The sequence below is a fragment of the Pseudopipra pipra genome, chromosome W (assembly GCF_036250125.1).
Source record: "Pseudopipra pipra isolate bDixPip1 chromosome W, bDixPip1.hap1, whole genome shotgun sequence".
Classification (NCBI taxonomy): Eukaryota; Metazoa; Chordata; class Aves; order Passeriformes; family Pipridae; genus Pseudopipra; species Pseudopipra pipra.
Window position 1 is genome coordinate 20,968,114 of NC_087580.1, and position 10,902 is coordinate 20,979,015.

At 51.2% G+C, this 10,902-nt stretch overlaps 1 protein-coding gene across 1 annotated transcript; it reads right to left on the minus strand.

Annotated features, from left to right (window-relative positions):
• Positions 1–2,356: 2,356 nt before the first annotated feature.
• On the minus strand, positions 2,357–3,322 carry LOC135406338 (olfactory receptor 14J1-like). The gene has a single exon (XM_064640747.1). It carries the CDS (start codon positions 3,320–3,322, stop codon positions 2,357–2,359), a length of 966 nt encoding a protein of 321 aa, XP_064496817.1.
• Between the last annotated feature and the right edge of the window lie 7,580 nt (positions 3,323–10,902).

Genomic DNA, 10,902 nt, shown 5'->3' on the forward strand with positions numbered 1-10,902 from the left:
AGACACTCTGGAACCTCAAGGAATCCTTGTGCCACTGTGACACTGCAGGGCCCCATGGAACTAAAGGAACCCTGAGAGTTTTTGCAACCTCATGGAATTGTGATAAACTGAGAAAATAATTTGAGCTTATTAAGAGGAAACAGTGTAAGGTCAATATGACCTGGAGAGAAAAGAAAAACAAGTCGTAAAACTTAATTGGGCCCCTATAAAGAGATAAAACAAGTTACCTCCCTTTTACCTTGTGTAGGATTTATAGTGAGACAATTTTGTTTAGTTAGATAGATAATAGCACCTTTCTTAAAATTTATAACTTTGTATAGATAGCAAGCAAACATCTGCTGAATGTCTGATTTGACAATATATTATGGATGCTTATAGATAACATTCTTGTTAAGAAAAACATCTGTTGAATGTCTGACTTAACAATGTGTAATGTTTATGCTTATGTATAATGAATATTCATGAAGTAGCTGTAAATAAATGTAGAACAACTGTCTTCTTTGGGTGTGACAGGCGTTGGGAGTTGTTGGACCCCTTCCCTGATCACCCAGCGCTGAATTTGCTTTTATCATATAATAAAATTCTGATTGGAAATTGCCCGATTGGGTTTCTATTTCTCACAGAATCAAGGGGCCATTTCTGGCAGGATGCTCTGCTCTAAGAATACCTAAACAATGGTCAGAGAATGCAAACAATTCAAGCTCTCTGTGGTGAGTTACTGCTGGTGTCAAGGTGCTGTTTTTAATGTTGAATTATGCTAAACCCAAAATGCTTCATGGAACTTCAAACTCATATCCTGCTTTTTGACGCAGGATTTGACAGAGAAGCTGCTCCCTGGCCCGCAAATAGTTCCAGCAGTCAAACCCTTGATAACTATAAATGCCCCGTCCAACTTTCCTGTGGCAGATTCTTCCCCACACTTCCTTGAAGTGTGTGGAGCTTCTGCCATGAAGCAGGGACAGCTCTTCATGGTCACTGCCCAGGGGTTAAGTGAAAGAGAGAGAACTACCCCCTGTCGTTGTGGGGTGAGTTACCTCAATCTCTGCTTCAGGATTGTTTCTTTTTGCTGGCTCTGATCCAATTCCTTTAATAGAATGACTTTGATAGACTCCACTGTCCTATCTTATACTATACTACTAGGAGGTTTTGGCTTTTATACTGTGCCGTAAATAATTCTCTTTAAGTTCTTTTGTCTGTTCATTTGTCTGATCAATTGTCTGTTCATTTGTCATAATAAATAATTCATTTTATAGAAAGATTTCTGATTTGCTATCACTAAACCCTGCAGGACAAAGTGATTGAATCACACCTCTATAATTCCTTCAGTTTAAACCAAACTCTGAGCCTGAGACTAGATCCAGCCACCCCCAGGCTCCTCTCTGAGAAAGAATTTGGAAAGCAAGGGGGTCCTTTCTGCCCCTCGTAGCTCAACGAGACGGCTTCTGCCATCAACTTTGTCTGAGCCTTCCACCCCCCCAGCCCCAAGCCGTGACACAGGGGCATGTCTTGTCCATGCAGTGCAAACATGGACTCCTGAGCTGGTCATTTGATGTCCCTCCTTGGAGGGAAGAACAAGCCCAATGGCCTGGGGTGAGAGGCCAGTGCTGGGAGCGGCGCTGGCTGTGCCAGGGCACTGCTGGGTGCCCCCACCCTGAGCACTCCCCCCCTTGTGCTGGTCACTGCTGTTTTCCTCTGCAGGGCGTTGTGTTGGGCACATCCTGGAGAGCAAAGTGGAAAGCAGATGGAAGCTTTGAGGCCCTGGCCTGAGGAGATGCCCCTGCAGGATGGCAGTGCTGCTGCAGAGGTCAGCTCTGTGCCAGCAGTGCCCGTGGCTGTCCCTGCCTGCAGTCCCTGGACAGTCCTGCAGCAGGACTGGCACCGACTGCCAGAGCACTGAGGCCTCCAACAACACAGGGCTCTGCAGGACAGTGTGGAAGGGAAGGGAGAGGAGGCCAGGCAGGAGAAGGGCTGCTGCTCCCTGGCAGTGCTGCTCTGCTGGGACTCTTTTCTGGCCCAGCTCTGCACAGAGGCCCCGACCCTGCAGCTGCAGAGAAGTCAGAGAGGAAAGATGTCAGGCAAACAAGCCAATGCAGAGTTCTTTATTTGGTTTAAGCACACAGTGGGTACAATTTGTACAGCCTCTGGGCCAGGCTAGAAAGGCAAACACTGAATTGAAAATGGTGATTTTATAGATAAAAATATATATGCATATTTATATATATATATATATCTTTATATATATAAAAAAGGATATTTTAAGTGTTAAAAAATTCTTACAAAAACAACACCCCTCCCAGGAGCAAAAAATAGAGAAAATATGGTGGGCCTGTAATGAAGTCCATACCAGGATTGGCCTTTAATGATGTTCATAACATGCAGAAGAAGGAGAGTTTATTGCTTCTGAAAAACACCCAGTTATGAGTTTCCTGAGGGCGTCCTTGATTTCCTGGTTCCTCAGGCTGTAGATGAGGGGGTTCAGTGTTGGAGGAACCACCAAGTACAGAACTGACAGGGCCAGATCCAGGGATGGGGAGGAGATGGAGGGGGGCTTCAGGTAGGCAAATATGGCAGTGCTGAGGAACAGGGAGACCACGGCCAGGTGAGGGAGGCACGTGGAAAAGGCTTTGTGCCGTCCCTGCTCAGAGGGGATTCTCAACACAACCCTAAAAATCTGCCCATAGGAGAAAACAATGAAAACAAAACAACCAAATGCTAAACAGCAACTAACCACAACAAGCCAAATTTCCCTGATGCTGGAGTGTGAGCAGGAGAGCTTGAGGATGTGTGGGAGTTCACAGAAGAACTGGCCCAGGGCATTGCCCTGGCACAGGGGCAGGGAAAATGTATTGGCTGTGTGCAGCAGAGAATTGAGAAACCCAGCAGCCCAGGCAGCTGCTGCCATGTGGGCACAAGCTCTGCTGCCCAGGAGGGTCCCGTAGTGCAGGGGTTTGCAGATGGCAACGTAGCGGTCGTAGCACATGATGGTGAGGAGGGAAAACTCTGCTGTGATGAAGAAGAAAAAGAAATAGACCTGTGCAGCACATCCCATGTAGGAGATGGTTGTGGTGTTATGGAGGGAATTGTGCATGGCTTTGGGGACAGTGGTGCAGATGCAGCCCAGGTCTGTGAGGGAGAGGTTGAGCAGGAAGAAGCCCATGGGGGTGTGCAGGTGGTGGTCGCAGGCTACGGCGCTGAGGATGAGGCCGTTGGCCAGGAGGGCAGCCAGGGAGATGCCCAGGAAGAGCCAGAAGTGCAGGAGCTGCAGCTCCCGCCTGTCTGCCAATGCCAGGAGGAACTGGGTGAGGGAGCTGCTGTTGGGCATTTTCTGCCTCTGGATGTGGGGCTCTATTCAAGTAGGAAATAACAGTGACAAGTTAGGGCAGAACATTTTGAGAAAAGCCAAAGCCACTTTCCAACACCCCTCTCACTGCTCCATTGGTTTTCCTTTTCTAGAAATCTCTCCGTCAGCTCCATGGCTGGAGCCCTGCTTGGGGCTCACCACATCTTCCATGAGGAGCAGACCCTCTGCCCACTGGCTGTGAGGGCTCAGATCTGCTCTGCACTGGTGGGGTCATGGGCATGGTGGGGACAGGGGCCCGTCCTGGTGTTCAGATGTATCAGATGAAACTGCTCCCACTGCAAAAGGGCTTGTCAGCATCTGCACTCCCAATTTCTGAGAAAAACCAGGACAGCAGAAGGCAGTGTCACAGGTTTGGTGTGTTTACTTGTTTGCTTTTTCTTTTCAGACTCCCCTCGTCTCTCATAAGGACTGTTCCTGGATGTCAGAACCCCTCAGCACTTCTGATGCACTCAGGGAGAACTGAGCAGGTCCTGCCAGGCAGGAGGATTGTCTGGGGCTTTGTGCAGAGTGAGGGGAGCTGGTCTGTCCCTCTCTCTTGTTCCAAACTGCCCTGGCTTTGCTCCTTCCTGAGATGGAGATTGATCACACTCCCAGTTTGGTCTGAAAAGCCACCAGACACTGTTGAGAGCAGAGGGATCCATCCCACACTACTCAAGGTCTCAGCCTGTCTCAAGGGCTCAACACCCCACTTGGAGCCAAGGACACCTGTGGCTCATCTCCCCAACCCAACAGCATCTCCTGGCATGGGCACAGCATCTCTGTCCCTCTCCACTGGGGCTTTCAGAGAACACAGCTGTGCTGGGAGGATGATTTGCATTCTCCAGGGCAGCTCCCAGCTTGGAAGGACACCTCAGAAAAGAGCCAAGTGTCCTAATGACGGGGTCTGATTGAGGGAAAAAGAGCTCCTGACCCAGGCTCACAGACTTCACTGCCCACAGCCCACAGGGCAGAGGACAAGTGGAATGTCTCATTCCCAGGGACACTCCTGCCATAGGGGAATCCCAGGACCAGTGTTGGACTGTGTAGCTTGAACTCCCCTGCCCAGTGAACCTGACTGAGAGAAGGAGGGAACAACCTCAAGACCACAGGCAAGCTGAGAACTAAGGAACTGCACAGAGAGGGTCCAGCTGGGAGAGGCCAGGGCAGAGCCCACTGGGCACTCAGGGCAGTGTCACCCTGAGCCAGCTGTGCCACCTCCCAGACACCAACAGTGCCAGGAAGTTGTTCTCAGCCCTGGGCAGCTCCTCACAGTTCCCTCTGCAACTCAAACCACCAGGCATGTGGCTTGAGAGCTTGAGAGAAATCCCTTATTGGACCTTCCCCTTGAAGTATCCCCTGGAAAATATCCTGAGGTGCTCTGGTTCTGTGAGCAGCCCTGACCCATGAAACTCTCACTGGATAGCAGAATAAACCTGCCCTGCCCTGCCAGGCTTTGCTCTTTCCACCCCCAGCCTCTGCCCAGCCCTGAGGGAGCTCCCCAGCCCGGCTGAGAGCTGCCCCTGGCAGTGGCAGAGCTCCTGCCCCGGCACAGCCCTGGGCTGCAGGACCCTGCTCTGCAGGACAGCTTGGGGCAGCCTGGGTGGCACAGCCCGGCTTCACAACCCTGCAGCCATCCCTGGGAGAAGGGAACCCTGCTGGGATGGTGCAGCAGGGAGTGGGATGTGCCAGCCTTAGGAGATCTTTGCACCAACTGCAGACACATTGCCCTTCATGCTGACTCACCGTGAGGAAGCCTGGAAAGATTCCTCCTGCAGTGGATCTTCCTCTCGACTTCCTTCCCAGCCCAGGCTGTGTGTAACCTCTCTCTGCCTTGCTTTTGTGCCCTGGGTGCTGCAGGCAGTGCCCTCAGCCCTGCTGGGCTGTGCAGAGGAGCTGCTCCTGGGCAGAGCTGTCTCTTTGAAGCTCTTCTTGCTTGCCAGGAGCTCCCTGTGTGCCAGGAGCCCGGCCCAGCTCAGCAGCACAGCAACAGCCCCAGGCATTACATGACCCTCAGGGGAGTTTGATGTTGTTTACATGAGACTCAGTCCCTGAGAGGAAGTTCAAACAACTTTTCAACAAGTCAAAATGAGATTAAAACACTGAAGTTTCTTGTAGTGCTAATGAGTCTCACTGAGGGACACAACTGAGAACTTGTCCCCAGGTTCCAGTTAGAGCAGAAATCTGCAGACAGTGATGCCAAGGATGGACAAGCAAGGGAAAGGTGGCTCTGATGCTGAAGAAACCTTGACTTCTTTCCTTAATCCAAAGGGCCAAGCTCTGACCCCCAGCCCCTGGGAAGGCAGATCCTGTCCCTGCCTCATTCCTCAGGGCTCTTCCTGGGGCACTGGGATGTGGGATGTGCAATGCCAAGGGCAGGACCATGGGGTGGCACCTGCCAGGCTGCTGAGCAGGGACAAGGAGGCCATGAGGCCCCAGGGCTGCAAGGGGCACTCCCCTCCTCCTGGCATCAGGGGCACAGACAGCAGCCATGGCCAAAGGCCTGCAGAAGGTGGCTCTGGCAGGGCCTTTCAGCTTCTCCCCCTCCCTGTCTCCTCTCCAGCCCAGGCTGTCCTACGGTGTCCATGCCCTGCCCCTTTCCCTGCAGGCTGTCGTCATCCCCCCGGCTGCCCCACCTGGCTGGCACCTTCCTGCACTGACATCTCTGCGTCCTCCCTGCTCTTCCTGCACACACAAAGCCTTGGGCTGACCCAGACTCCTCCTGGGTGATGTGTTGCATCACACCATTGCCCTCAGAGTGACACTCCTTTCTCTTTGTTTCCAGCCTGGACATCTCCAGCCTCACTTGGCATTATTTCTTTATTTCTCCTTCTGATTCCTGCTATGACAAAAGGATCCTTCATCTCTGAAACCACCCTTCAAGCCCTCTCTGGCTATTCCTGCACTGTCCTCAGTCTCCACACCATGGAGCCCAGAGCTCCTTAGTCCCTGCAGAGTGGTCATGGGCTTGAGGCCTCCAAATCTTTTCTTGGGAGATCCCTGGGTACTCTCCAATGTGTTTGCAGATGAACTCATGGTGCTCATAGTCTAAGGAAATCACAGGGACACGTTTTACCAAGGCCTGTAGTGGCAGAACACAGGGCAATGGCTTTGAACTGAAAGAGAAGAGTTTTATATTTGTAATGGGGAGAAATATTTAACAATGAGGGCGGCAAGAACTGGAACAGGTTTCCAGAGAAGTGAATGCCCCATCCCTGCATTCATCCAAGGTCAGGGAAAGTGAGTTAGTGAATTAGTAAAAAATGTCACTGCCCACGTCCAGGGACCTGGACCAGATGACCTTTTAGCTCCCTTCCAAGCCAAATATTTTTTGGGATTCTTTCAGTCCCAAACTCCTTCTCCAAAGAATTGCCATGTTGAGGACATGAATTGCCATGTTTTTGGAGAAACCCTTCTAAACCCAAAAGGTAAAAACATAATTCAAAGACACTTCCAAAATATCTGTGTGAAGCCTTCACCAAAGTGGTTCAATGGCAGAACCTCCCAGGATGACCTCACAAATGTGGGTGGGGTTTTCATGCGTGGACTCTGAGACTTATGATGGGCAACAAGAAAGCACATTTGGGGACTGAGGAAGACTTGTCATGGGATGTCTAGGAAAGAACGAAAGGAATGGGAAGGATGGGATCACAGCGGTCACTGGAAGAAGAAGCATGAGAAAACAGAGAGAAAAGAGGCTGAAAAAGCTGGTGATGTTAAACAGGAGGCTGGTCAAGACACGTCCCTGGCTGTGCCCTGCAAGTGATCCCCACAGCCTGTCCCCTTTTCTTAAGAACTTCATTGCCAAGAAGTTTCTGTGGGGAGGGACCTCTCTGCTCCTGGCACAGATTGTGGCCCAAGTTGCAGCCACTGCAGCGGGAGTCACAAATAGTCAGGTCTTGTGTTCTTTGGGGGGCCAGACTCTGCCCACACTGGGGGGTGTGTGTGTTGGAAGCACAAAAGAGTGAAGCAAATGCAAAGCTAAACACCCAATGTAGCCTGACTTTGTCCCTAAGTGGGGGATGAGAATTGGACACAACATGTGCAGGGACAGATGGAGGGGTTTGTCCCCCTGGCCCTGCCCAGAAGGGACACCTTTCAGGAAGGGTTGTGGCCTTGGCTGTGCTGAGGGTTGCCCCGGGCAATGCAGCTTGGGATTGCAGTGGCACTGTCAGGGCTCTGCAGAGCTCCTGGCAGTTCCTGCATTTGTCCCCAGCAATGCCAGAGACCTGCAGGGGTTGCAGTCAATCACTTGTGCTCTTTGGGCCCCCGACTGGCTCTGCTGAATGTCAGCAGGCCTGGAGTTCCCAGACTGTTCCTGCATCCAGGGTCGGGCCTGCAGTGACGTTTGTGCAGCATTCAATTGGGGCAGTGGCAGGATGGCCATGGATCCATTCCTGCACAAACACAATGGGGCTCCATCCCAGGCAGGGAGAGAATGGGCCCACAAATTTTTACAAGGATAAGAAGCAGGGAGTTTTGGCACTGTGGAACCCCCTGGAACCAAAGGAACCCTGGGACATGGTGGAACCTGATGGAATCAAGGGGACATTGTGACCCTGCAGCACCTCATGGAACCAAAGGGAGTCTGGGACGTGTCAGGGCCTGATGGAAACAAAGGAACCTCCTGGGAACAAAGGGACCCAGGTCACTGCCAAAAGTCAGGGAGACAAGGGAACCCCAGGACACTGTGGAATCTCCTGGAATCCAGGGGCCATTGGAATACACTGGGGCCTCCTGGAACCAAAGGTTGTAGGAGGCGTGTCCAAGGTACGGGGGATGTACTGGGGCAGAGAAGCCCAAGAGAGCATGCGTCTAAATGGATAACTCTATTGGTTAAGAAGGTCACGTGATATCAGGATATAAAGGGAAGCGCCGAATTTGAAATAAATCTCTTTTTTCACCATCTCAGAAGAGCGTGCATCCTTCTTTATCATATAAAGTACCCCTAACGCCACAAAAGGGAACCAATGGGACATTGCAGAACCTCATGGAATGAAGGGTTAATTGTGACACTGGGGAAAATGATGGAATCAGTGGGCCATTGTCACACTGCAGGGCCTTTTGGTGCCAAAGAACTCTGGGAAACAGTGCAACCTCATGGAATCAAGGATCCATTGTGCCTCTTCAGGGCCTTACGAAGCCAAAAGAAACCTTGTACACTGTGGAACTTCATGGAATCAAGGGACCACCGTGATCTTGCAGGGCCTCATGGAACCAATGGAAACCTGGGATTCTGCAGAATCTCATGGATTCAGGGGGCCATTGTGACACTGCAGGACCTCATGGAATCAAATGACCATTGTGACAGTCTAGGGCCTTGGGGAAGCTAAGGAATCCCGGGACACTGTGGAACCTTATGGAACGGTTGGGCATTTGTGACTCTGCACAACCTCATGCAACTGAGGGGCTGTCTTTGCTTAAAGACAAAAATTGGGGTGGAAACTCCAATGAAATTAATCCCTCCCTTTTTATTTCTTACCAATACAGAGAGATAAAACTCTTAAAACTAAGAGTTTACTGACAAGGAAATAGCAGCAACCACAAAGATATACAGGGAACAGCTGACCCACAAAGAGGGGAATTCTTCACCCCCCTGGCACTCCTGGAACAAAAGGGAAAAATGGTGGAGGGTCCTGCCTGATAACCACCCCCCTCTGCCCCAGCAAGCCAAAGAAACTCTGGGAAATGGGGCACAAGCAGAAGCACGTTCCTGGGCTCAGGGTCACTCTGGGGCTCTCCCCGGCCGTGGTGCTGAGCGAGCTCAGCGCTCGGGGCGGCAGCAGCAGGGCCCTGGGGCAGGACGGCGCCGTGGGGACTCTCCAGGCACCAGCCCCGGGGTCCAGGGAGGAGAAAAAGTTCCTTTTGATGCCTGGCATTTTCCTTCTTTCTTCCCCTCCCTGCCCAGCCCCAGCTTGGGGCAGGCATTCCTTCTTAAAGAGACAGTCCCTCCAAAACAATGGAAAAACAGCCTAAAATACTAAAACTCCTGAAACCATGACATTTTCTACCTCTGTATTCTATTCCCTTTTTCATCATGCAGTGTCCCAGGGATCCTGTGGTTCCATGAGGCCCTGCAGTGTCACAATGGCCCCTTGATTCCTTTGTGCCACTGGAGACACCCCATAATCCAGCACAGCCTGTGGTGCTGTTGGTCATGGCCAGACAAGTGATGTCTGTCTGTAAAGAGGCACAGCTTTAATACTTTTATATTATTTTATATTATTTAAATACGTTTAAATAATATTTAAGCACATTTTCATTACTGGGTCATTTGAGTACTTTTAAGAAATGGCAAAGTTTTCCCACCATGACAGAAGAAGAATTTTCTGGACGTGTACTGATGGCAGGAGAAGAAATGCTGATCTGCCCCTCTACCTGTATTACCACTATTCCGTCTATAACTTCATCTCCTTCTCTCTTCAGGTGTTTCCACGTTTCCTGTTAAAATGGCCATGTCTAAGGACATCTCTTCAGCAGACTTGCTCGATGTGTGTCCTTCCTGTTGCTCCCTGATTTCCTCCTCCAGTTGCTCTGTGCTCATTCAGTGCCTCTCAATTGACTGGTTTCATGCTTTGAGCTTCAGGGAGCTGCCCAATCTTTCAGATAATTAAATAGCACATGAGTCAACATCTTAATTGTGTTTATGGCTGGCTGTGTGTGTGTGGTGGGTTTCTCTGTCGGTTGGGAGTCCCTCGGGAGCCCCCCCTATACGCGGTTCAGGACCCAGCCATGGTCACAGCAGGAGAGGGGAGAGAGAGTGGGGGAGCCTGCCGGCACTTGCTGCACACCCATGGACCAGGAGAGAGGAGCTTTGGAGCCCACAGAGGCTTTTACGGTCCAGGTTTAGGGGGGAAGGGAAGGGGGAGGGGGGCTAAGGGGATTGGAAGGGGGGTACAGGGCAATGGGGATGGGGGAAGAGAGGGGAGGGGTATAGTGTGGGCCATGAGGTCCTCTGATTGGCACAAGAGAGAGCGGGGTACTCCTGCAGGAAGTGTCACAGGTGAGCAGTGCCCCTGGAGATACGTGGTAACTCAGTGGAGAAAGGATATGGTCGGGGGGATAGTGGCATTCCTTTAGAGTCATGGGGGTCCCAGCCCAGCTGGGGCCTTGAAAGGCACCCCAGCCTTGCATTAGTACGGAGGCCAGAACGGTTGGTCACTTTGTTTGTCTGCTTGTTTTTGGCTCACCTGTGGCTACTGCCCAGGTTTGGCATGTTCTGGATATATTTGCTTTGCTCTGTTACATCCTGATAGGGTGGGCAGGACAAAGGGTTGTTCCTGGGGATCTTCTTATGTTTGTATATAAATAGGTGATAGTAAAGTAGGAAATGAAAGACTTCCCAAACCCTTCTAACAGGAACATAGCCTGTGTGCCCCTGTGTGGTTACGAGCTATGCTGGCGATGGTACAGCCTTCGGTAGGATCGCCCATGCCAGACAGGTCACAACAGCAGGGGCAGGTACAATACATCCGTGGGCAGGATGAGCTCGTTAGCCTTCTGGCAGTCATCCTAGGAGAAGGACAACTCTAATCCCAAACCCGGGCAGATGGAGCTCGTTTAGC

Bases quoted from the DNA above. Each gene is read 5' to 3' on its own strand.
- LOC135406338 (XM_064640747.1), bottom strand. From the start codon at position 3,322: ATGCCCAACAGCAGCTCCCTCACCCAGTTCCTCCTGGCATTGGCAGAC.